This window comes from Anser brachyrhynchus (assembly GCF_964034855.1).
Source record: "Anser brachyrhynchus genome assembly, chromosome: 3".
In the NCBI taxonomy this organism is placed as follows: domain Eukaryota; kingdom Metazoa; phylum Chordata; class Aves; order Anseriformes; family Anatidae; genus Anser; species Anser brachyrhynchus.
In genome coordinates this window covers 96,357,046-96,384,911 of record NC_137696.1, presented here as the reverse complement: position 1 = coordinate 96,384,911, position 27,866 = coordinate 96,357,046, and the positions used below count along the sequence as shown (strand labels likewise).

Sequence of the window (27,866 nt, the reverse complement as noted above, 5' to 3'; positions counted from 1 at the left end):
TTAAGGCATGTCTTCATTATGCTTTATGGCATTAATTAGAGAGACGATAGAGAAAAATATTTCAACTGCCTCAGATACTAGATAGAAGTAATACACTTTCCCTACCAATCTAAGCTAGCCTCTATATTGAAAGTGCCATTGGAACATATGAGAATACTCCCTGGACTGTCTATACTCTTAACTATTTATACAACATAGTATTAGATGTCACAGTTTTACTGGATGGATGTCTAATATTGTACAGCAATAACCAACAATATTTTTTATTGTAAATTACAGAAAAAGTCTGAATTGTTTTGGGTGATCTCAGTGTCTTTAATAAAAAGAGAAACCTCAAAACAGTTATGGACAATAATTTGATCAAAAGTATTTTGAACCCATGTTTACTTAGGGGCATACTTCCAACTTGAGGAGACAGGACAGTTACAGGTAGTTTTCAGTCAAAATAAGATAATTTATTGGAGAGCTGGGCGATCACCAACCACATGAGGTTTAACAAAAGCAAGTGCTGGGTCCTGCACCTGGGATGGGGCAACCCTGGCTATACGTACAGACTGGGCGATGAGACGCTGGAGAGCAGCTCCGCAGAGAGGGATCTGGGGGTTGTGGTTGACAGCAAGTTGAATATGAGCCAGCAGTGTGCCCTGGCAGTCAGGAGGGCCAACCGTATCCTGGGGTGCATCAAGCACGGCATTGCTAGTCGGTCGAGGGAAGTGATTGTCCCACTCTACTCTGCGCTGGTGCGGCCTCACCTCGAGTACTGTGTGCAGTTCTGGGCACCACAGTACAAAAAGGACGTGAAACTGTTGGAGAGTGTCCAGAGGAGGGCGACGAAGATGGTGAAGGGCCTAGAGGGGAAGACATATGAGGAGCGGCTGAGGTCACTGGGCCTGTTCAACCTGGAGCAGAGGAGGCTGAGGGGGGACCTCATCACAGTCTACAACTTCCTCGCGAGGGGGAGTGGAGAGGCAGGTGACCTATTCTCTGTTATCACCAGTGAGAGGACCCGCGGGAATGGTGTTAAGCTGAGGCAGGGGAAGTTTAGGCTGGACATCAGGAAGAGGTTCTTCACCGAGAGGGTGGTCGCACACTGGAACAGGCTCCCCAGGGAAGTAGTCACTGCACCAAGCCTGTCTGAATTTAAGAAGCGATTGGACTGTGCACTTAGTCACATGGTCTAAACTTTTGGGCAGACCTGTGTGGTGCCAGGATTTGGACTTGATGATCCTTATGGGTCCCCTCCAACTCAGGATATTCTATGATTCTATGATTCGATGAATTTATAGTTATAGGTATTGAACCTTCAGATATAATATTCTTTCCCTTTAAAAAATAATCAGTCTAACTTTGTATCACATTATTAATTGTCTGGCAACTAAGGTGAAAATACCCACAGGGCCAAAGTACTTTCTGCAATGAACACTTTAGCCTTTTGCAGCTCTCCGCAGGCTATACCTGCAGAATAACACAACTAACTGCTACAGTCCAAGTGACCTTGGTGCTGAATAGACTCAGCCAGCCATAATTGCTCTTTTGCAGCTGGAAGGCTTGGCTCTTTTTTTTTTTTTTTGCTAGAAAACATTTAGTAATTTGTGTGGCAGATTTTATGTAGAAGTTGGCATTGGATAATCTGGACTGTGTTGCACAGACACAGACAGCATTTGCTTAAAAAATATATATATTTTGTGATATTGGCATTGGACAACTTTTGCATGGGGAATGAAACTCAAACAGGAAAATTAGTTCCTCTCCAGGTGGAAAGAGGGATCTCTGCTGCATGCATCTTTGCAATGATATCTTCAGCTGGATCATATAAGTCTTCACAAATTCCTGTTTTTCTCAGTTTGTAAAATCCAGCTGGCCCATGGTCCTACATGAGTGCTCCAGCTACTGGCTAAACACAAAACCTCTCCTGTCTTCCCTGTGTACAAAAGACTGGTCCACATAACTCTTTCTGCATCTGCAGGAACAGTCTCTATTACTGTTTGCAAGTCCCTTATTTGTGTATAGTTTCTTAGTTCTGCAGTAAGAAACACTGAAGGGAATCTCTGGAAGGGCCAGAATCTCCACCTGGAATTTAAATCAACATATTTTGGCAGATGAAATTAATACAGACAGAGCAGAGGAAATTTTCAAGACAATCCAAAATTCCCCCCCCACCACCACCCCGAAAGCTTCTGCATCAATTAGTGAAATACTTTGTTTTGAAGGTCACTAGGAGCTCGGTCAATCAGACACCTTGTCTCACATCCAGTGTGTTGTTTCTGCAGAAGACTAGCTGGGGAAGTTTCTTACCACCTCCAAGGAATTAATGATCTAAGTGAACTGGGCATATAAAAGATACCATTCTGATACCCAGCTGCACAGCACTTATAACACACAAACTTGAGATTTGTACCTTTAACTTAAATTCTACAGCAGATTATATAGTTACAATACTTCATAATACAGACTTGAAATGCTACCAGTATTTTCAGTTTTTATAAGCTACATTGTAACTACTTTTCTAGCAGAACTAGGGAAAAAATATATAGAGTTAATTCTCCATTCCATCCCTTAGAAGCATTTAGTTTTCAGTTGTAGCAGATTGTTAAAGTCACCTGAATCTCTGTATACATCCATAGACTCTGTATGAAAATAGGCATGCAGAAGAACTTGCAGAAGATAATGTGCATGCAAGCATCTTTAGCTCATACTTTAATCCTAGCAGACAGTACACACTGACGTTACTGCAGGCATATCGCCACATCAGCACAGGTCTTTACTTCAGGTGGGAATTAATACAACAAAACAGTACAAGGGACCATTTAACAACTAAACATACATAGAGATATTGATTAAAGAAAAAGAGATGAGAGTCTTTAGAAGACTGATAAATCAGGACACTTTAAAACTTTCCTGGAAAAGCACCCGTTAATAAGACCTTCCCGCTAATGGTTAGTTCTTATTATCAGTTGTTATCATTATCACTATGTATTCAAAGTAGTCAGTCCTTAACAATCATATCCAACATTAGCTGCCAGCATGCAATGCTAAGTACCTGATGCCACATAATTAATACTGAAAGCAACAGTTCTGGATGATATTAGTCTCTACAGTGAAGGAAAGATGGGTAAGAAGTGGATGTCTTCTTCCCAGCTACCAATTTTGGATCTTTAATTAAGGGTAGTCAATTTGCAGCCCTCTGCCTCTATCCCAAGCTAAACACTGCCTACTTCTGGTCAATGTTACTTCTCCAGCCTGGAGCAGATGCCTTATTTTGCTGCTCAGCTGCTTCTTTCCTTGCTCAGCTGCTGCTGTATTTCCTAAAGCAAAATCAGGCTTTTTCCAGCTCTGTAGGTTGCTTTTTTTTTTTTTTTCCAATGAGCAGTAATTTCGCATTGGTGTATTGTTAATAGCTCTGGGGATGCTGTTCTCAGCTAGCATCCCTATTTTCAAGGTCTTTGCTGTTAACCCACACTTCAACTGCGCATCATAACAAGAGATACCTGGCAGCAGGCTGAGTTCACCTCACAAGTTCTTGCAAGAAGTTGGTAACAAACCTAACAAGCCAGGACTGGGACTTCACACAATTTGCATGAGGCTCAATAAGCATAAGGACTGTTGCTAGTAATAGCAGTACTATTTTTACTGGGCCATTGGGTAAAAAAAAAACACGCTTGCACCATTATGCTATATTAGTGCATTCCTGTTTGGATAAACAAACTACTGTTAAAGCCTGCTTTTTGTGCTTCTACATTTATGTGTGCAATATGCCTGTGCTTTAGCCACAGCTGTTTTATTAACTAGTATAACTGTAGCATCAGGGCCTAACTACTACATAAGGCCAGGCAGTTTTGTTAAATTTATAGCTAGATAAGCTCCCTTCAGAAAAGGAGCAGCTTCTCAGGCTGCATTTACCAGCCGGGGCTCCTTTGCACATATTGATGCCATATTCTCAGTGTTGACTAGTTTGGCCTCAGAAATAAAGCAATTCTAACTTCATGTATTTCCAGAAAAGCCTACAAAAATAAAGTTTCAGTCCAAAAACCAACACTCTCTCCTAGGTCCTGCTATACCTTTATTAAGAAGCTACCACTGCCTTCTGCCTGTTTTTTCCCATTAGAAAGAGAAGCTCCCACAGCTTTCCTTATACTCATTAGTTCATTCCAAGGCAGAGTCCCCACCCATCTGCCACTTTTAGGTGCCATACCAAAGTCGGTACCATACATGCACTCTTTTTTCTTTTTTTTTTTTTTGTCAATAGCTATTGAAAAAGAGAGTAATGAGCTGCTATTCTTGTTTTTTGAATTATGTATACTGCATGATAGTTATGTTACTTAAATGTCAATTATTCACTGGTTGTATCCAAGCATTTTCTCAGCCTCCTATATTTAAAACTCTGTGAAACAGCTTAACAGTGTGCAGCTGCTTAGGACAAAATCCAAAACATCTATTTAGGGTTCTAAAAATAGGCATTTAAATTTACCTAATTGCAAAGTACTAGAAATCCCACATTACTGCAGCTATGTAACACTGAAAGCAACAGAAATTCCCTATACAGGTCAATTTAAATGCCCTCACAGGATCAGCCAGACACAAACTCCACAGAGAAGCCTAGGCCATTGAACTCTTTCCTCTCACTTACTTGTAGACTCTCTCTCTCCCTCTCTCTTCCCTGCCCCTCTCCCTCTCTCCACCTCCCACCCCATCTGGTTTCTTCTTTCCCAGAGAACAATAACTTGTTTTTAATACCCAAGCTTAAAAGCTTTTTTTTTTTTTTTTTACTTTTACACACAGACTACTCTCCTACAGTCTGAGCCTTGTCACCGAATTATTGTACATAATTTTTAATTTTTATTTACATACTCTTTTTTCCAGAAAGGACAAAGAAGCTCACCTAGTTAAGTACTTGTCCTCAAGAGAAGATCTACCCCATGCTGGCTACCCAGATGACAGAAGTATCTCCTGACAGTTTTAAGTCTTGGGTTCAGACTCTGGAGTTCAGTTTCTCTGAAGTTCAGTCACACCCAGCTATTTGTGGTCTTGGCTCTCCTGAGGAGTTCACATATTGAATAGGATAATTCATCTCTTATATATAATTGCCTCCATCTACCATACAGGGAGCTCAGCCACCTTATTTCATCATTTTTGCCTGGCTGATGGTTTGACATTACAATGCTAAATATAGAAGTAGGGGGTCCTCATTTTAAAAGTTGTAATATTGAACAGGATACATGATCCCAGTAAAGGCAAAAACAGCTGCAGGGGAAACATACTACAGTCAGTTTGCCCATTAATCAAATAATGATGTATTGCATGTTTTTCTTTGCTGATCTGTGTGTAATCCATCATTATTGCCTCTTAATGAGTACTAATTAAGAATGCTTTATTCACTATTTTATCTGTACTCTTCATTAAATAACACACCTTGGAAAACAACGTCTGATTTTTTTTTAATATTATGTATATAAAAATTATCTTGATTTAGAGTGACAGTCCAAGACATCTGATAGAAGTCTAGGAGGAAGAATGGTAAAACAAAGGTAATCCTTCCACATGTGTATTTCACTGGCATTAAATCCATTCTATTCATAATCAGAATTGTATCAGAATCCTTTTTTTTTTCTTTTTTTTTCTTTTTTTTTTTTCTGGTTTTGTTACAGCTCATCTTAATCCTGCAGTCTTTTTAGTGTTCATGGAGATCTAGTGTCAATGTTTAGTTCATACTAGACAAAACTAAATGGATTTCAGTTAGCTTCTCAGATGTCAATCTAATTAAACACTTACTGTAGAAAATGAAAGTGACATGTAACAGAGCATAGAGGTGTTTATGTAGTTTACATAGCAGTTTTCAGGTGTAAAACAACAATGATTAAAGCACTACATTGTTTATTTACTCATTAGAAAGCAACTGGTCTCAGTTTTATGCAAAGCAAAGAGACTTTCAGTTTAAATTACTCTTATGGGAGTTAAGTATCACTCGATAATGAGAGAAGGGAGGGAAAAAGAAAGGAAAGATAGGAAGAAAGAAAGGAAGGAAGGAAGGAAGGAAGGAAGGAAGGCAGGAAGGAAGGAAGGAAGGAAGGAAGGAAGGAAGGAAGGAAGGAAGGAAGGAAGGAAGGAAGGAAGGAAGGAAGAAAAGAAACTTCTAAAACAATCCAGTTGCAAATTAAGCAATCCAATTATCCTGTACAATAGCTGGAGCAACAGCAAGTGCTAATGGGCACTAAATGAGCATATTCCATTGCTCTTGCACTTTGTCATTGTTAAGGGAGACTAAGGTTGATTGCTAGCAAGTAGTTAAGAGTTTAGGCAGGAAGGAGAGTATCTAGAGCCTCAGACATAGGTCACAAGCTGCCTGAGATGTCAAGTGGCCTGGAAGATTCTGGTCACTACTGGTTGTAAGTGAAGCAGAGGCAAAAAGGCAAAAGGGACTAATAATTGTTCTCTGTGTAGGAGGACACTGGTTCTAGTTCACAACCATCTGGCTCTCCCGTGTCTTTTTGATTCACAAAATCTTTTGCATATCCAGCAAAATCCAACCCTGTTAAGGAGCAGGCTGCACTTCTCTGCTTATCAAACCTTCTTTTCCCTTTTGTTTTCTCTGAAGAACTTTTTTTTTTTTTTTTTTTTTTCTTAAGTGATCTCTGTTAGGAATTCTGCCCATCTACAGTTCAGCATCTTACTTTACAGGTCTCACTTTGCAGGAATGCACTGGTTTCACTTCCAGTTTCTAATAAAAAGCAGCTATTTAGGTCTACTGTTCCTCTCTCCAACCTGTGCAACAATTCATTGCTAGTTAATTTGTTCTCCTTTAGGGCTAACCCTGGGACTCTATTCTTCTGTTTTGTGGATTATTTTAAATAGTGAATGTCATGCTGCCTTATTGCCCCAGAAAATTAATCCATACTCTGCAGTCTTGAAGCAAAGCCAAATGATGTACAAACAAACCTGATCTAGAGTTCTCCATTAGCCATTTACATCCATAAGTGCATTTTGTGCTGTAGCTTGTTTGGTCCCTGTAGAAAAAGAAAAAAAAAAAAAAAGGAATTTACATATTGTTTCTTTCTTCTTCGAAAAACTGTTCCCAAGCTGATTCCAGAAATATATGAGTTGGACTGTGCACACAGCCAAAAACTCTGGGCTCTGAAGCCCTGCTTTCACAGATGGTTATCTTCATTGGCTGGCAGGCCTAGCTTATTTGTTTCTCCAGATCACCTTTGGTTTGACTGATAAACACATTTAATGTCGAGAAGTTAAGAATAAATATACCACACATCCCTGTGTATTAATGGCTTTTTGCAGTAGTAGCTATGCTCTACAGTCTTATAGTCTCATAGAGGACTTGTAAACTTTTCCATCCCTTCTTTTAGTATAAAACATAGATTTACTTTATTTTTGTTCCCCTATTCATCAGCCTAATTTCAATAAAGTCTTTGATCTCTTGAATCACTTCCTCCAGCTGTTCTAGATGCTTCTTTCAAGAGGTTCTAGATACAGGCAAATCATAAAACTATGCAGCTTTATACCCTTCACATCTCCTTAAAGAATATACGTTAATACTGAAACACTGAAAGAGTGCCTTATCATCCAAATAAGAGGACAATAAATAAATACTGCCGTTTCTTAACTCTACATATTTTAAATGTTACATTAATTTGACAGTTGAGGCAAAGGAACCAGCAAATAATCTATGTCTATTCACTGCTTATACATGAAACTTGGAAATTCTGAGTGTCTGTTCATCTCCTAGCACATTGATATACAAGCTACGCTTTTCAGTTTCTTTGAAATATAGCTCTTATATGTTAGTGCTTCTTACATTTCAGGTTTTCATAAGGCCATTGCAATTTAACTATGGTTAGCTTCCTTGAGATGGTATAGCAGCAAGTCAAGTCAGAAAACGAAAAATAATTTCATAGAATCATAGAATGTCTTGGGTTGGAAAGGAACTTAAAGATAATCTAGTTCCAGCCCTCTGATCAACATCATGGCCCTCCTCTGGACCCGCTCTAATAGGTCCATATCTTTCTTATGATGGGGTCATTATGCCTGCTTGCAGGACTCCAGGTGGGGCCTCACAAGGGCAGAGCAGAGGGGGACAATCACCTCCCTCGACCTGCTGGACACTCCTCTGTTGATGCAGCCTAGGATGCATCAGTTGTCCTTCTGGGTTGCAAGCGCGCACTGCTGGCTCATGTCAAGCTTTTCTTCCATCAGAACCCCCAAGTCTCTCTCCACAGGGCTGTTCTCAATGAGTTCTTCTACAGGTCTGTCCTCATGTCTGGGATTGCCCTGACCCAGGGGCAGCTACCTTGCACTTGGACTTGTTGGGTTTCCGGAGGTTTGCATGGTCCTGCTTCTCAAGCCTGTCCAGGTCCTTTTGGATGGCATCCCTTCCATGTGTGGTATATACTGCACCACTCAGCTTGATGTCATTTGCATACTTGCTGAGGGTGCACTTGATCTCACTGTCTATGTCACTGACAAAGACTAAACAGCACTGGTCCCAGGATTGATCCCTGAGGGACACCACTCATCATTAGCCTCCACCTGGACATTGAGCTGTTGACCGCAACTCTCTGGCTGTGGCCATCCATCCAATTCCTAGTCCATCGAATGGTCTACCCTTCAAATCCATATCTCTCCAATTTAGAGATCAGAATGTTGTTTGGGACCGTGTCAAAGCCCTTACAGAAGGTAGGTGACATTGGCTGGTCTTCCCTTGTCGGCTGATGCAGTCACTCTATCAGAGAAGGCCACCAGATTGGTCAGGTACAATTTGTCCTTGGTGAAGCTGAGCTGTCTGTCTTGGATCACCTCCTTGTCCTACACATACCTTATTGTTGCTTCCAAAAGCATCTGTTCCATGAAATCTTCTGTTTGAATCTGTTTCCTTTTTCCCTCTGTATATTATAAACAAAGAAATATATGTCCTTCTGTAGGGATTGCTTCCTTATGTATTTTTTGTATGTTACCCTGGTGATGATTCTGCTTTAAATCATTCTATGGGTAGAACAGATTCTTATTTTATAGCCTGACTTTTTATAGTTTTTATTCATGGTATGAATATTCTGATTTTTATCACTTTGAGCTGTCACAGTTTTAAACAAGTAATCTTCACCTTATAAGTCTTCTGCTTGTAGTGTCCACAGAAATTCTGCTTCTATTTTTTCTTATCTTAACAGACTTTTATTTATGTCCTTACTCTTGTATCTTACTCTTTCTCAGTTGTTCACATATTCCCTCAAATATCCTTATTTAATTTGGTTTGAGCTTTATTTCAGTCACCATACAAAGACAACTTCTGTACTAAAGGCAGGAAAGTAATGTCCTAAAAAACAAGTCCTGTGGGAGATCTGTAAATTAAAATCATCTGCTTAATATACCACAGACTTATTATGCTAAGTATTTCAGTAGCAAATATTGTACTCCAATATTTAAGCATTCAGCCTAATTTCTTATTTTTCTCATTTTATGTAATTCACAGGAATCTATAGAACAGATTCTGCTTCTACTAACTTGCCATTCAGTTATAAGAGAAAAATGTCATTATCATATGTGTGCAAACCAATTTGTTCTTGGGTTGTGCAATATAACCTTTGATTTCTTAATAGAAATATCACTCCCTAAATACAGCAAGAGCAAATAATGCAATAAGCTGTAGAAGTTGCAGTATATTGTGATGTTAACAGTGCTATGTTTAACTGTGTATGCAAAGGAAATATATCTGATTTAATTCAGTTCTGATTTAATGAGAGACTTATTTTGAAGTTGTGATAGATTGGAATTATCCAGATGTGATACCATAAAACAGAGCTGATCAGGTGTATATGTCCATAGTCTGGCTTTGTGGTGGTAACTCTCATAATGTAATTAAAGAATTGGTGACAGTGTCTGGTTATCAACAGCTGTCTTCTCTTCCTTCCTTTTCTCCTTTTGTCTGTCTGATTGTTAGTGATGTACACTAACTGTCTGACAGTTAGTGATGTACATTTCCATTGCCAAAAAAATTACCTATTTCTTATTAAAAACTTGTGGGCCATTCCAACGCTGTAGTTGTCACCTTATTACATATTCCTTGTTACTGCATTTCTCCCTGTGCAAGGTTTTTAAGCTGAAATGGGTGCTGCTGTCATTTAGGCTAAGGCAGTAACAAAATTTAAGAGGAGATCATGAAGAGATACCATCATGAAGAGACAATTGAGTAACCTAGGTCAGACTAATTAAATCCACTGAATATCGCAATAGACAGCAAAGAGCCTTGGGCACAACTCAGATTTTATTTGTACTCTTTATTAATTACCCTTATATTGAAATTAATTAATCAAAATATAAAATCTGAAGACAATCAAATACACATGCATATTCATATATTTGTTTACATTTGTTTGCGTATACACACACATATGTATACCTATCTTGCCACCAGTTTAACTAAATCTATGTGCTTAAAAATATTCTGTTTCTCTGTCAAGTGTAATTTGTCTTGTCTCAAGTGAGAAATCATTTAATATTTTAATCAGTGACCTGATTGACTAAGAACAGGGTGTTCTTATTACCATTCCAAAAAGCTTAAGCCAACAGGGGTAGCTGATATGCTGCTGGATTGAAAGAAAATTCAAAATCATTTCCAGAATTTGAAGAAACAATTGGATGAAATTCAACACAAGCAAGTGCCAAGTGATTAATCATCTGCATAAACTTGTTTCAAAAGCATCTGGTTAGGTAATAGTTCTGTATAAAAGGATGTAGAGGTTGTAGTAGATCATGATCAGAACATGAGTCAGAATGCTGCCAGGAGAGAGAAAGAGAGAGAGAGAGATGTAAAAAGAGCAGTATTGCCTATAAAATACACATAGTAATTTTTTCCCTCTGCCTGTTATTGGTAGGCCTCAGAGCTGAAACACTGGGTCCAGAGAGTACAAGGGAGAGCTATGAGAATGATCAGAGGTCTAGAAAACATGACCTGTGAGACTGTATTGAAAAAAATTAAATTGTTAGCCTGAGGAACACCGGGGTTGGTTCTGATAGCCTTCAAGAACATAAAAGCCTGCTGTTGGAAGGAAGGGAATACTCTATTTGTGACCAGAGTGGATAGAATAAATGATAATGGATTTAAGTTTCACAGAAAGTATATATTTACTTTTAGGGAAAAAAAAAAAGTTTCACAGTAAGTAAAGAATACTTGTTAGACTGTGGTGTGTCTCCTCACTTTATCTACTTATTCATTTTTGAGTTGAACAAATATCCGAAATGACTGAGGGAAAGTTGCTCCTGTTTGGGGTATGTAAACTGTTAGATGACATGCAGAAGTTACTTCTAGCTCTACAAATACATGATTACAGTTGTTGGATGATTATTTTTCTTTTTACAGGTTTACTATGTTATTTCCGAGAATATAATGGATATAACACAAAGAGATGATTAAAGTACTGCTGTGGAACAGGTAAATGCCAGTAGTAGGTTGTGTTCTGTGTCTTTTTTGTTGTTGTTGTGATTTTTTTCTTTTGTTTGTTTGTTTGGTTGGTTGGTTGTTGTCGTTGTTTGTTTTTTCTCCAGATCAATATCAGTGAGGTTTACTTTGTAGTATACCTGTTAAAAATCAAAAACATCAGGATACATCCACAAGGCTGGATAGTTCACACAGCACTACAGCATGTAAAACTTTAAATAAAACAGAATTTACAAAAAATGAGCATCAAGTCAATGCTTCTCCATCTAAACTTGTTTGAACTTCTTGAAAAGTTCAGAAGATTTTGAGCCATGCTTACATGACTCCAGTTAAGTCCCTGTTGTGTTGAGCATGTTAAAATCCATTGAATTTCTGACTGCAGCTGGCTTGGTAATCTGAGATGTTTATTTCTGAGGATTTTATGCATTTGACCAGTTTTACATTGTTAATTAAATGCCTATAGTTTACCACAGCAGAAAACAATAAATTAAATGGTGTGGATTCTCCTACTGTTTACATCAGTTTTGTGTCAGAATTAACTTCCCAAATGTCAGTGGAATTTCTTCTGGATTACACTAATGAACCTCTCTAAGAATCAGGCCCACTTTTTATAACAACAACAAAAAATCTACATTAAAAAAAAAAATAATAATCTCCAAATGCTTTAAATACATAGCTAAACACCAAGCTAATAGCACACAGCATTGTTCTCCCAAGCCCTGGCTCAATTTTCTCACTCTGATTAGCGAGCAATTTGTACAATTACACCTAAATGGATGCAATGCTGATTTCACCGCTTATTTTATTACAGCACTAAAGCAGGTACAGAACTATCTGCAATGCTTGTTTACAATATTACTCATAAACAATTTTTTACACACTCTATTTCAATTTCCCAGCTTGATTTGCTACCAAGCTGCACTAAAACACTCAAGCTAAAAGGAAAAGCTAATTGCTCTGAGTTTTTCAGATAATTTACATGCAACAGGATTTATTGGTGCTAATGAAGCTCCAGAACATGATGGCTTCTCTCTCTTACAGCCTTTTTCTGCCTTTCCACTTAATAATAAAACGCAAACACACACACACACACACGTAAAGTCAATATGAGAAAATGCTCTACCTGTAGAGTAGCTAATCAGTTTGACAGGGCCCTGAAGTTGGTGAAAAGTTGACTGAAATAAGTGGAACTCTAGGAACTCTAACTGAAAACCATGTTTTAGGACCAATTTTAAAGAAAATTATGCAGTTACAGGAAAGTATCCTCTTCTAATTCCAGCATATGAACTAGAATTTGCACTTTCTAACAAAATTCATCTGATTTTGATGCAAACCAGACATTAATTGAAGGCCTCCCTGGTTCATAGCTCAGTTTTAAAGCAGTGCTAATGTGATATTTGGGTGTTACTTTTTTTTTTCTTTCTTTTTTTCTTTTTTTAAGGGAGGAAGCAAAGTTGGGAATGCTAAAAGAGGTGAAGGAATATTTTTTGCATAATCTAGTTGCTGAAGTTTGAAATAGTATAATATTTGATAATAGTTTGTTCATTTCAAAATAGGATAATTTTCTTTGCCAGTGGTTTCTTTCTTTTCTCTACCATTCCTGATGTGCAGTGTCCTGTAATGTGCAACATATTCCTCCTGCTGTGAAAATTCATATTGGTTCAAGAGAAGGGACATAAGTGTTCCACCAACCACAGCACAGCTTATGGCTTCCAAAAGCAGAGATTCTAAGCCTGGAATGGCAGAGTCTGGAGAAAACACAGAAATCAGTTCTTGGACAAATATCCTGATCACTGAGAAACTGTGCTAAAAGTATGTACTAGCCATTCTTGCAACACATTTGTCTCACAAAGTCTCTTTGTGAATCCATAGTCTAAAAAACACATAAAACCCAGTAAGTTTTCTAAATGTTTCAGCTTGCCAGAACAACGCACATCTCAGATGTGCAGTTCTGATATAATGGCAGAGTGAAAAACAAGAACCAAGTCTAAAATCATGAAGGGGCTGCTCTGCTTCTGAGGTGCTCTGTGGGGGAAGGAGGAGGCCACAGTTTTCCTGATATTTGCTGCACTTGTCTGAGAAATGTGAGACCTGACATCTAGTATAATCTCAGTCTGATGAAGTTAAAGACATAACTTTGCCTGAAAGCTGTTAATTATTTGTTATTATTTGTTTTGCTTGTGGACACAGCTTTTGCTTTACGTATTAAACTGCCTTTATCTTGACCCATGAATTTTTTCTTGCTTTTGCTGTTCTGAAACTCTCCCCCATCCCACTGTGTGGGAAGTGAGTGGTCCACTGTGTGGGTACTTAGTTGCCAGACAGGGTCAACCCACCACACCTCTGTAGCCAGGTCACAAAGGGTGAGATTAATTTGAGAATCATGAAATACTCCTCTGCACTGGTGAGAAGCAAGTTAAATTCCTGAAGGATCACATGCATTATTGATAGTGTTTTGAGTTGAACGTCAACAACAACAAAAAATGATAACACTGATGTTATAACAAAAAATAATAATAATAATAAATTTAAGTGGTTTAGGCTATTGGCCAGATAGTAACTGGCACTGTAAAACACTCGCACTTAGCAAAGCTGAGAGTTGTTCTTCAAGTGGAGAGGCTGAAGGGCTTTTATTCACAAATTTATTTATAAGTAGATTGTGTCCCTGATATTTCAAAGTCAGTGGAGAACAACAAAAATCAAATCACAAGTGAAGGTTTTTTTGTTTGTTTGTTTGTTTTCAGAATTAGAATAGAGAAGTTATACTCTTAACATTTTCAGGGATATTTCATAGGAAAAGTATGAGATGGAATATCCATATGTATGAGATGTGAAGCTTCACTTGGTATGTAGTTGAAAACAAATGTTCATTAAGAGTTTATTGGTCTTAACAACGTTACTTGTAAATTGACAGGAATAATCATACCAGTAACTAAATACATGTTACTGCACCTAAAACTTAAAAAAAAAAAAAAAAATTAAAAATATAATATAAAAATAATAAACAACACAAATGAAGCCACTGTCAGTTTACAGCATATTTTAATATGACATCAGAAATATCTTACTTCATTCAGACAAACCAAATGTCAGTGATTTTCCAGTGTTAAAACTGTTGAAAAGAAAGATTTTGATATCATTAGAAATTAATGTGATAAGCAAACAATATCAGTAAATTCCATCCAGTTGAAATGTTAACAGGCAAGCAAGAACCATACATATTCAAATATGAATTTGTACCGAAGATGAAACTTACAGTTTAAAGATACTGCAGAATAACTCTTTTGAAGCAACTGAAATGAAATTGCACTTGTAGGCTCTTTTTTTTTTTTTTTTGTCAGCCTTTTTAAGTTATGTTGAAAGAAGGTAATGATATAGGGATACAGGAATACCTGTAAACTTCATAATAAAACTAAATAATGATAAATATTCTAAGCAAAGACTAGTTACAGATTCTGTGATAAAGAACAATGTTACAAGAAATGTGTTATGGCCTTCACAGAATCACAGAATCACGGAATCATCTAGGTTGGAAGAGACCTCCAAGATCACCTAGTCCAACATCTGACCTAACACTAACAAGTCCTCCACTAAACCATATCACTAAGCTCTACATCTAAATGTCTTTTAAAGACCTCCAGGGATGGTGACTCAACCACTTCCCTGGGCAGCCTATTCCAATGCCTAACAACCCTTTCAGTAAAGAAGTTCCTCCTCATATCCAACCTAGACCACCCCTGGAGCAACTTTAGCCCATTCCCCCTCGTCCTGTCACCAGGCACGTGGGAGAATAGACCAACCCCCACCTCGCTACAGCCTCCTTTAAGGTAGCTCTAGCCTTATTACTGAGAAGTTCAGAGAAGATAATTTAACTGTGCCTCCAACTTTCAAAAATTCATGAATTTCTAAATCTCGAGGAAAATATAGAGACAGCTTAAAGTTCCAATATATAATATAGTGGGGATTGTTTCAGGAAGCACACAGAGGATCATGTAAGAAAGAAGGGGAAGCCAGTACTCTCTGACAAGTAGTTCATTACAAGTTACACAAAGCCACAAACTTATCTGTCAGTTTTATGAAAACTAGTCAGATATAAACACAATGCAATAATGCTAAGATGCCAACTGTCAATAAGAAAAGCTGAAGAGAGGAAAGGGATAAAAAAAGAGTACCTGACAGTGATACTACATGATGTTAGTCCTACAGGGCTTTGAATTCCCCTGAATCTGAACTTTGTTGGCTGAGTTTTGAGGAAAGACTTGGAAAACAGACATTTGCCCTTCACACAATACGGACCACACCCCTACACACCCCTACCCCCCAGCCCGAACTGGGTAAATTTTCAAATGTCTAAAAGCAAAGGTGATAATAACTTCCAAGGTCCAAGCAGAAAGTGATTATGAGAAAGTATGCTTATACCAAAAGAATCAAAATTCTAATGGGGAATATTGCCAAAAGGTTTATTTATTATATATATTTATTTTATATATTTATTATATATAAAAGGTTTATTTATTATTTATTAAAGGAATATTGCCCAAGCTTAAATAAGCTTGGGAAGGAAAAACTGGAATATATCTCAGGATTGGGTGTCACAAAAAGAACTTTCCTGGACTTTGTAATAACATTTTACAGACATCTTGGTCAACAAACACACATTCAAAAGCAGGGTTTTATTTGTGAATAGGCCTCTTTATTGTGCCATATTTCACAGACTAAGTCAAAGTTTGTGTATGAGAAATAAATAATATATGTATATATATTTTTGTTGTTGTTGACAAAACAAATTGTATAGAAGACTATGCATACTGCTGGGTAATTTCAGCGTCCCAGGAAAGTATCAGTGCTATTCTAGAATTTGTTTCAGGGCCTTTGTTTCAAGACCTAATTAATTCTTCAAACAGAACTAATAAGGAAGGAATACAAATCAGTGCGGTTTCCTAATTTAAAAAAAAGAAAAAAAAAAGTCTGTAGTCTCTACAAGGACATTTCCACTTGTTTCTTGTATATCCTTTCAAAATAATACCTCTTACTTTACGAGTTTATAGCATGCTCTGACAGAGGATCTATAATCTTATGACTTAAGATTCTGACTTTATCTTTTGGGCTATTTTTCCATTGCCCAGAAAGCATGTCCACCCTGTGAATAAATGAAAAGGTGTGCTTTTAAATTGAAGAGTATAACCTGTATTATGTAATTTAAACTAAATAAAGCAAGAACTATTATTTCAAGTTCTTGGTATCCTCAAATACTAAAGAAATAATATAAATATAAATATAGGAAAGATATTTTAAATTAACTCTAACCCCCAATTTCAGCACATCGTTCCTTAAGGAACATTTTCTCATCTTTTGTCCATTTTAATTCAAGCAGTCCAAAGCACAATGGTTTCCAATGCAATATAAATATAATATAAGAATGTAGAGTTGTCTTCCTTTCCTAGTATATTCTATTGTACAGTAAAATGCATCTGCATTCATTCTGGAAGCAGGTGCCTACAGAAAAGTGATGAAATGGTTAGGAATGTTTCAACTTGAAGGGAATAATGTGAAATAACATATATGAATACTATACCACTGACACACAGTTCAGTTGGCCAAAATCACTCTTATGCTACCTGATTCCCTTGGCCTTATTTGAATTCAAGTGATCAGTTTTCGCAACTCCACATAGAATTTCAGATTTACTGTGATTTTCTCTCAGTACCTCCCTTCCATTTACTTAGCTCAAAGTCAGAGGTATCAATCATTGTACCGAAACACTGAAAAGGAGTTTTCTTGGAGAAAGGGCATGCCAGTTCTTGAAATTATCATGTAGACTAAGTTCTTGAAAACTTTGTTTAGATGTAGATCCCTGAAAAGTAGCAGGAACTCCTATGTGTGTGGCAACGAGTTGTCAGAGGTTCCTTGGCATGATTCAGTGAATTGTGTACACAGAACATCTGTCTGTCAAGAGCCTGGTACTTGTTGTTTTGTGCTAGATGCTGTTGAATATGACTAATGCAATAACCTTATAAATGGCTGTGGAATTGGAAAGAAGATCTTGTCCAATTCATTGACACCCAGTCACTTACTGCACTGGTAGCAATCTATCTGAAGATGGAAAAAGACACCAGCATAGACAGGCAGAATTTAAATTACATTCTTTGCACTTTTAATCTGGAAAAAATTATCTTTGAGGATGTAAAACAATACTATTTCGCAAAAACAGAGCTGTTGTTCAAAGAAAAACATCAAAATTCCTTTTGGTCTTTATCGTTATTATAGTGGAGGAGAGAGAGCAAAGGAGTGTGAAAATTTTAGTTGTTTAAAAATAATTGCTCTTAATCCTCTTTTAAAATGATGACATTCTAAACAACATTGAGAAATAATGATGTAAAAAGGAAGCAAAAAATACACCGGGGAAGTATTCTAAAAAATTGTTAGCTGTTTTGTCAAGAAAATCAGTCAAACCAATGTAGCCATAAGAGTAGCAGATACTCTAAGAAATGAAATACTTTGACAATAACTGATTATTTTTTCACATTCAGGAACATAAAATTCATGCTCTGCATTCTCTTAAGCAAAGTTCTAACCTGTGTTGTTTGGCCTAATCATAGATTCAACACCACTTTACTAAAAATACTTAAAATATTTGAAAACTCTGGCATTATCTTAGGGTTTTTGTTTGTTTGTTTGTTTGTTTGTTTGTTTTTGAGAGAGAGAGAGAGAACAGAAGGTTAGGAGTGTTCTTGCCTTTTAATAAATCTCCTGTGTAATGGAATGATGCAACTACTATAGAAATCAGGCCATTTCTTTTGACATTCAATTCAATATATTTGTATTCATTTCATATTTACAGTTTTCTGAGTGTATTTATAGTTCACTAATCTGTAAGTTTTATATAAATAATAAAAAATTGCATAAGAAAGTTGCTTTGCAAATTGAAAAATTGGAGATCTGGCAAAAAAAGTAGAAGAGCGATGGACTTGGTGATAATATCATGTTATCCAAATGCTACTCTCAAAACAACTGGAAGTAATTGACAGTGCTGGCTTATTTATGAAGCTGAGATTTATGAAGATAATACCGGGATTATGCTCCTGGTTCTCACTGATACCTATATATCTATTTTTTCAACTTCTTTTGAAATTTTTAATGTTTGCAGTCAACTTTATACAAAAAAAAATAACTTCAATAAATGCAGCGTTACATGGCTACATCTCAGGAAGATTGCAGTATTTTGTTTTAATTATCATTTTCAATATTCTCTTTCCAATCAGAAAGAATCTTAATATTTAGCTAATGTAAAAATTTCCAAGACTTTTCTATGAACAGGATTACTGCTGATTATCTTTCTCACCAGTACCAATATGTAGAATCACATTTTCAAAATTAGAAAGTTTTATTCCTGTGTAGCTTAGCTGTTAAACAAAAGACCAAAACACTTGAGCAAGTTAACAGAAGTTGTTCTTGAACAAAACCAGTGTTTAACCACAGATCCAACTGCACAGTAGAAGAACAGTTTGGTACCAATTTACAATCCAGAGATTTCAAATTCCTGTGAATTCTCTACTTTCCTAAAACTGTTTCTCTCTCTTTCTCTGGTGGAATGGGATTTCTCTCACCTAACTGTAGACATTTATTCTATTAACTCCTATATTAACTCCTATTAGGAATTAGGTAGGCTAAAATTACTTAATTAATTATTAGTTAGTACAAAAAAAGATATGTAATATTTACTTTTGATAAAATATTTTTATCTATGCTTTTGAATAAGGTAAATTTTCCTTGATCTTTTCTCCTGTATCTCCACTAACCATAACAACAACCTTCCGTGACTAGTTCATAAATAGAAATGTTTGCATTTCGTCAGACATGTCCTACATTGATCTAAAAAAATCTGAAGAGATCCAAGATCCAAGATCCAATAGTGTTTTCAGAAATCAGTTGCAAATATGACTGTTCTCCATCACCTGACAATTACTTTTGACTTCCCTGTTCAGAAACCACCCTTCCTCTACAAGTGCAACAGGTTCTCCCTGATCCTACCAGGTGCTCCTGGTGGCAACAGTCTACAGCAGTGTGCTGCTGATCTCTGCATGGAGGATACAGGATGCATTTGTGAACACCCTCAAAAGGTCATATATTCTGTCAGCACAGAGAATGGAACCACAGTAGATGGAAGAGCAAGGAAAATTTTATGCAGAAATGTAAAATTATTCAATGTTTGAGAACAGTAACTAATTAAGTAAATTATTTTTGTTTCAAAAAGAAAGTTCTCTACAAAAAATATTTTGAACTATTTTGTTATAACTATTTGTGGTGTTTTTTTAACAGCAAGCTTTTTGGGAGGTCTGAGCAATACCTGATGAAAATAATAAATGATATAGAATAATTACAGTGCAATATCATCAGCCTTCAAATTTCAAGAAACCAGGAGACAAGATTTTGAATATAAGATTAAAACACAAAATTAAAATGATAACCTTAACTTTCAAATCCTTGTAATTGTCTTCTGATACTTATCTTCATGTTTTTCTTATGTTATGTTTCCATGAAGATAGGAAAGTATTTGCCTTTTTTTTTTTTTTTTTAATAAAGTTCATCTTTTGAGTAATTTGCATGTCTAGAATGGCTGCAACTATTGGAAAAGAACTGTAACAATATGAAAAACTATAAGCATTATCAACATCAGATTAGACATACTGCCGAATAAGCAATGCAAACCATTTTGCTAAATATCTGCATGATCCAATGATGGCTTGGAAAGAAGAAAAATCTATACAGAAAATCATGCAGAAGGTGCATAAAAACAAATATTTCAATTTCCCATTTACTTGCATACCCAACTAAGTTCACCCAGGTAGTTTCAACCTAGTTAATGGACCTGTCAGTGGGAGACAGCTGTCTGCAAGACTGGGGCCGTAGAGGGCATTTTTGTTGCCTCTAATACACAAAAAGGAAGCAATTTGATTACACAAGAAAGAACTGGTTAAGAAAATAAGTGGAGCAGACTGATCTTCAGTTGCCACCAATTTACATAATGTAAAGCATGCTGTAAGACTGATCTTATTTCCCTCTTTGCTTTTTATAAGTATTCTTTAGTTTCAATTTAAGTATTTCAAAGGCCAAATTCAGAACTTTCAGCCATGATAATTGTTGCAGAAAGGTATAAGGAGATTCATCTCAAAGAACAAGTAGTTCTATAAAGTGAAGAATGAAACAGAAGAAAAAAAATGTAGAAACATTTGGATTGCCTTCACTTAAGAGGATAGAAACAGTTAGTGACTAAATGAGTAAAATGGAACAAAATATTTCTACTGGAATAAATATTTACTGACAATATTCAAAAAGTTTAGAAAGATGCTGGAAATGGTTTGTTGCAGGGTAAGCTGTAGGAAAATGATTCATTCACACTAAATATTCTTTTGAGAACAAATGTGAAAGAAAACATCAGAAGAGCCTTTGTAAACAGTTTTCTTAGCAGACAGTAAATAAAGTTGAGGTAATTCTACCTTTACATACTGGTTTCATTTTCCAGAGGGAAAACTGAATGTATCTCAGTTAACTTTTTCATTTTGAATAATGAACAACAAAACCTGAGGGTTTACTTATTCTGTCCTTTCAAGGTAGGGAAGGTAGAAAGGCATATTATGAGTGGTTAGTGCCATCTTTTGCTGAATCCTCTGCTTCCTAGGAGGATTTTAGTAGCACAGTGATGCTTATCTCCAGCAAGCAATGAATTTATGCCTGGGAAGTAAATTGTTTTTCTAAACCAAGGATCATAGGAAGGGTGGGTGTCATAGCCACACATTCTTAGTGCTCCCCTGGTGAAACTGCATTCTTCTGTGGAATGGGTATCAAACTGCCTGGAAAGTCCCTGGGCCTGCTCCACCTGGGCCAGAAGCCTAGAAAAATGAAGTTGTATCAACTGCCTTATAAAGGAGCTTAAGTCATGCAGTATAAAATTGTCAGCCAGTTCTGGGACACCATGTGAGGACATATCATTTCTGTTTAAGTGCTCTGCAATTTACTGGTACAAGTGTTTTTTGGGAGAGTCCAGAAAGAGTGCTTTTTTACTGCAGGTTATTCTCCAAGCATGCACAGATATCCAGGGTGGGCACTCTTGAGGTGTCTTTCCCTGACACACTAGTGATGTCACTTCTATATCCACTCATCAATTTTGTAATTTTCAGGCAGAACCAAAAGAGCCTTTGAAACAGTTCCTACATGACAGATTGGCACAACTCTTAGGGCAAAATTCCAATACAGAAGATGCACAAGAGAGAGGAAAAAAAATCTAAGATTTTTAAAGATAAAACTCTCCTATAGCTACAAATCACTTAAGAAAATCTTTACTTTCACCTTTTCTCCTGGGAATCCTGGGAAGCAGTATCCTGGGCTTTGACACTTTTAAGCTCTCTCTAATGCTCTCTCACTTAGAGGATTTCGCTTGGTCTTTCCAGCTGCTCCCTGATTATACTCAGTGCTTGACTGAGTTGAGACTCCATCTCTCAGCTACTTTCCCTCATCCTCTTGTGACAAACCATCTATCTTTGGTATTGTGATTTTCTGCCATGTCTTTTTGCACCTTTATGCATTTCTCGCCACTCTCAGTTTCAAGGACTAAAGTCCTTTCTCAGATTCTATCAGCAGGGATGTAAGGTCTGGCTTCAAAGAAAATTATGCTCAAATGAAGCTAATGCATCACTTAAGCTCTTAACAAAGCCTACATATGTGTAAAAGGTCTTTCCCCCACACCTTCAAATGATGCTTTTAGTAAGGGCTGAAAGTTTAATAGGCAATGTAAGTAAAGTAGAAGAAATTATGTTTTTATTTTAAAGTGCCACATAGTAATGATAAGCTAATATATTACTAGAACATGTATCTTGCATTGCTCACAATTTTTGTTAATGATTCTTTCTTTTGCAAATATCTACAAGCCAGAAAAGGAATCAATAGTTCCCTCTCTTTACCCTATCTTTCCAAATTCTCTGTGTTGTCATGATCAGGTTGTTTCCTCATCTGCAGCCTTCAAATACTGATGAGCAAAGGTGACCCCACAAAATGGTTATTATGCTAGAACAGCCTTGGGCCTAGGTTTACCTTAAAAGCACCACAGGGGTTTGGGTTTGTTTTGTCAAGAAAACATAAGTAATTGTAGCGTTGTTTACTGTGCAAGTTGCCATGTCCAATCAGTGTCAAAGGGAATTTTAGGGCTGATACAGGAAAGAAGTATTACTTATAATTGTCTATCCCTTATAGCTGCCAGTTACAAGTTCAGTTAATTTCCCTTATAAGTGACTACTGTACCAGTGCATGAAATTTCTTCATAAAAGAGGCAGGCCATTTCTTTTTCTTGACCTACTTTAGCTTTTAGAAAAATGAATAACTTCTCAAAACACCCAGTTACCTGTCTCCTGACAAATTATTCTTGCGTTTGCTAAACTTCAGCCAAACATTTATTTTTTTTTCCTGTGCTTCAAAATGCTAAAGTTTGTGCTTGTGAAAAGTCTTCTGCAGCTGCACAGTATTCCTTTCTCTTTTTTTTTTCGTTTTTTTTTTCTTTTTTTTTTCTTCTTCTACTTTAAGGCTTGTGTAGTACTGTACTACATACTTTCAATTGACATGTAGAGTGTACACAGGAACATAAAAGCTTGCAGTGTCTCCCTTCTAGCCAATTTTTAGATTTAATTACTCCTTCTTAAACAAAAAATATTTTTGAGAGGTATTTTTAGGTTTTGAAGCTGACAATACAGCATTGTGATTTTGATCCCTACATCCAAAATTTCTTGTGGCTGCCATGAAAATTCTTAATGAACCATGTTAGCCAATGTCAGCAGTAGTAAAGAAAGGACCACACAGAGTCAAAATCTAATTTGAAATCTGCAGGTGCTAGAGATTCAAGCTCTGCCAGACACCTGGGGAAAATAAACTATCCCTCGGCATGGTTAGCAGGCAACTGGTTCTCTTCATCTTGGCACCTTGGACCTTCCATAGCGTATGGTCATTACCACCAGGGATTTAGTCTTCCAAGCAATACAAATAGATTTTACTTCCTTATTGTTTTCCAATTCCTTTTTAACCTCCATTTATGCACTGATGCATAGCTAGACTTCAATTAATGAGCATTTTAAATAGAGTTCACTTGCCTTTTAGTAGGGATTGTGATATTTCAGGATCTCTTTGGTTAAAAGCCATGCTTACTTTAGCCCAAATGCTCGTCTATGTAGTAGATTTTGCCCTGTAAATGAAAGTGGACTAATTAATATACAGTGATAGATTGCCTTTCCCTGTAAGAACTTCAGGTCACAAGATTATGCAAGGAGTGTAGATTAAGCCATGAATGTTATCCCAGTTACTTCGAGATACCATTATCATAATGGTGTAGGAACATACTATTTTTAAAATGGAAATGTTCTATAATTGCTAGAAGAGTAGATAAGATGTTAAGTGCCAAAATGTAGCAGAATTTCTGATCCAGAATAATTTAGTTCATTTTATCTCACTGCCTTGAGCCGTATTAAATAACATCACACGTCATTCAAATTAAGAGCTTACATATTGGGGGAACTCTTGACAAAGGCACACACTATGTAAATAACAGTCATTGCTAACTCCTGGGGAAAGCCCTTAAAAAAATGAAAAAAAAAAAAAAAATGTTTTTCTCCTGAGCACCAGCTTCTGTCTTTACTGTTTGCAGAACAGATTCAATCCCCTTTGGGTTCATTGTTTCTTTTCATGGATTTTCCCTAACATTCGTCTGAGAAGGTCATCTTGAATGAGCTACCCTCAACGTTGTTTTTTTTTTTTTATTTATTTTTACCCTGTCTTATCTCAACTTCAGTCTGTCTACAAACACTAGTATAGTTTTGGTCCTTAATATCTTTTCTAATCCATGTGTTTCAAACTTCTTTGTTCTCAAATCCTTTCTCTAACAAAAGAGAAAGTTTCAATTTTCTTTCTTAATTTGATTCTGGATCCTTGTGTCTACTGGAAATAATGTGTTTCCTTCAGATTCTTATATTCCTCTATGATATTATTGTTCAATTATTTGGCTACACTACAAAGCTTGACTCTAATTATTGCACAATGTTAATCTGTGCATCCAGTATACTTTATAATCCTTATTTATAAAAATATTCTACTCATTATTTTAAATATCCAAACGTGACAGAGTAAATAAAAATGTATACAAAGAAAAGTCCATAGTTTATGACCTTTACGTGAATTCTCAATAAGCACTAAGGGTCCTTAATAGTTTTTTTTTGTTGGTGGTGTTTTTTTTTGGTTTTTTTTGTTTTTTTTTAATTTTTATTATTTATTTAAATAGCACAATAGATTCTGGGCTAAGAACCGAGCAAGATGTAAGCAAAGTAGAAAACCAGTATAGCTCTTAATTTCGGTAGCCAAAAGAAGAGAAAAAATATATGTCAGAGTTTCTTCAGTTAACAGTAGGCTTTTATCCCCATGGAAGATAGAAAGGAGACTGTGTACAGACATGTTTCTAAACCCATGGGCATCATGGAATTTGTGACCAGCTTTGGCAGGAAATTAAATATGCAAGAATGTTAAAGCAAGTCAAACAGGAAGCAAGTAAATTTTCAGTACTCTGTTTTGCTCACCACTAGCATGAGCTAAAGGAAAAAACAAAGTGTTCTTCAGAAAGGCTTAAATGTACAGCAAATGATTTCAAATTGAAGATTGATTCATAAGTACTATCATTCATTAATTATGGTTTGTAAAAGTACTAACAAAGCTTATACAATCAGAAAAGTTCAGTTCCTCATATGACTGTAAAACTTATGAGTTTACTGGAGAGTTTAAAGTAATTGAAAAAACATACATACGTGCCCATACAAAATACCAATATACACTCACATGCATGTATCCATTTCTTTTACTTACCTTTCTATTCCTGTTTTCTGAGCAAACAGTGACTTACAACTTATCATGGAAAGAGAAAAACAATTTATTTTATTTATTTATTTATTTATTTTGCAATCTAATGTAAGCCAGAAGTGACTTATCAACGACAGCTGTACATGTAAAAGAGACTCTAATGTGAGTCTGAAAGCAAGATGAGTGGGGATTTTGCTGTTGGCTGAGTAAAATGGATACAAGAAAGCTGTGGCCCAATGGCTCACCAAATCTAAGGCATGAGAACCACTAAGAAGAGAGAGACAATATGGTTGACCTACTTACACATCTGATCCACTTTAATGCTGTCTTACATCCAGTTCTTGAAAGTGTTGAACGTTTTCAAGGCCCCAAGTGCTGCACCCAGGGTTCAGCTGCTAGGGCTCTAGCCCAACTTTGAAGATGCTTCTCTCTGACATTAGACAGCCCCACAGAGGAGCTGTCCTCCTGTGCCTGGCAGCTACTTTTAGGCATTGGAATGGGCTGCCCAGGGAAGTGGTTGAGTCACCATCCCTGGAGGTCTTTAAAAGACATTTAGATGTAGAGCTTAGTGATATGGTTTAGTGGAGGACTTGTTAGTGTTAGGTCAGAGGCTGGACTAGGTGATTTGGAGGTCTCTTCCAGCCTAGATGATTCTGTGATTCTGTGATACGTTTAAGCTCAAGTTCTTGCTCTTCATACGTGCCTGTGCGATACTGGAGCCTGACTTGGAGACATGACATTTTTGTTTGGATTCTGCTTTATCACTATGGACTTGCCTAATGATCTGGACTCCTGACTGAATCCAATGACCATTGCCAGAGCTACTCACCTGTGTCCATCCTGCGATGATCCTACCCTGCTGCTGATGCCTGCTTGCAGATCACCTGCCCTTGCTCCCTGGCAGCTATAACAGCTGGAGCACCATAAGCATCTGATTAGCAAATGCAGCCACTCAAAGGACATAAATGACTGATAAATGCCTGGTGGAAGGAGGCAAAAACAAAATAAGTTCCAATGTAAGAAGAACACTGGATGGCTTGAGCTACTCAGTGCCCACCTGGTTGCTTCCTAGTCAGTAAGAAGTGTTTTGATTTAATTTGGTTTAGGTTTTCTTAGACTTCTACTTGCCAAACTACCTGACTAAAGGGGCCTGAGTGATGAAACCAGTATGGAAGTGACTGGATGCTCTAGGGTCCCAAAAAGAGATGGGAAGGCCTTGGAGCAGTAGGCCTTTGCCTAGTATTTGAACAGCTGTGTTCTGGAGTAGTCGGCAAACAGAGAGGTCCCTGCAAGATGGTGAAGAGAGCAGCAACAGCTTTCATAATAAAAAGGCCATATGTTTCTATGGATGGTACATTGTGCATCATGCACTTTTGTCTAGAGAAAACTCTGAGATTATGGCAGCTCCAACATTTGAAGTACTGAAAAGTGAGGAATTATGTAAAAACAGAACAATATATATATATTTTTTTTTTAATATGTAAGCATAGAATACCCAGTGGCTGAATATTCTCATTACAGTTTTGTCCTTGATCCAGTTGTATAAAACTATCTGACTCTCAGGGAATTCCCTACAGATCTCCACAAACTTAAAGACTTTTAATTCACAGGTCTTCTGACGGCATACTGACCTGAGCTGTATATCCTAACTCTAGGCATTAGTCTTCATTTAACTGAGATCACTGGCTGCGATCTCTGCTGCTGCACTCCTGTAGTAAGGAGTTCAGTGAAGGTGACAGTCAGTTCTGTGGTCAACCTGAAAAGGAGAAAATAGGAAAGAATTATCATAATGGGAAAAGAGTACAGAAATCTAGGTAGATTGAGCCTGTGAGGGAAAGCTTGTTTGTTTCTATATTCCCTTCAGGACTGGGGAGAGAGGAATATTATTAATATTATTATTATTATCTTCCCTGCTTTTGGACAATGTTACAATGCTGACTTATTAAAGAGAAAATGTAACCATTCTTTTGGTATTGATTCTGCCTAGCAGGCTGGCAGGTTGAGCACACATATATAAAGTAATCCGAAAAACAATCCATCTGATGTCAGGTCACATGAATGAGTCATGAGTATTTATCAGCATGTCTGAATATTTATAGTAGGAAAACAGGTTTGTTTTATATAGTACTTTGCTCTATGTCAAATAAACTTATGAAACTAGTAGACAGTCTAATGCTGCCATTGTTGTAGAGTTATCCAATTTTTTACACCATGTACATGCTATATGTTATACACTAAAAATGGCATTTTATTGTCTTGTTTAAGATACAGTTGCTGTAGCCTGTTAAAGAGCTGTAAGAAATATGAATGTCACTTCCTTTACTCCAGCAGTAATCATAAATTACCTCGTGTCAAATATGTTGAGAGTCCTCTATGGGTTTCATTTCATTATTTGGCTGGGTATATACCTGCAGCACAGGCAAGGATCAGTTACCTGGGGTAATTTTCATTCATAGGTATTCTGTAGACCTGTCATTTATAAATACCTAGGGTTCTTGTACACTCAAGCATAAACTGTTCATTATAGCTCCAATCATTTCACACT

General features: G+C 36.8%; 1 protein-coding gene across 1 annotated transcript; it reads right to left on the bottom strand.

Annotated features, from left to right (window-relative positions):
* Positions 1–361: 361 nt before the first annotated feature.
* Positions 362–27,866, bottom strand: LOC308191583 (uncharacterized protein). Its single transcript, XM_080584126.1, has 4 exons — positions 26,953–27,866; positions 26,151–26,301; positions 6,934–7,001; positions 362–848 (listed from the first exon to the last, which is right to left on the bottom strand). The coding sequence occupies exons 1-4, from the start codon at positions 26,978–26,980 to the stop codon at positions 697–699; spliced, it is 399 nt and encodes a 132-aa protein (XP_080440252.1). The 5' UTR covers positions 26,981–27,866; the 3' UTR covers positions 362–696.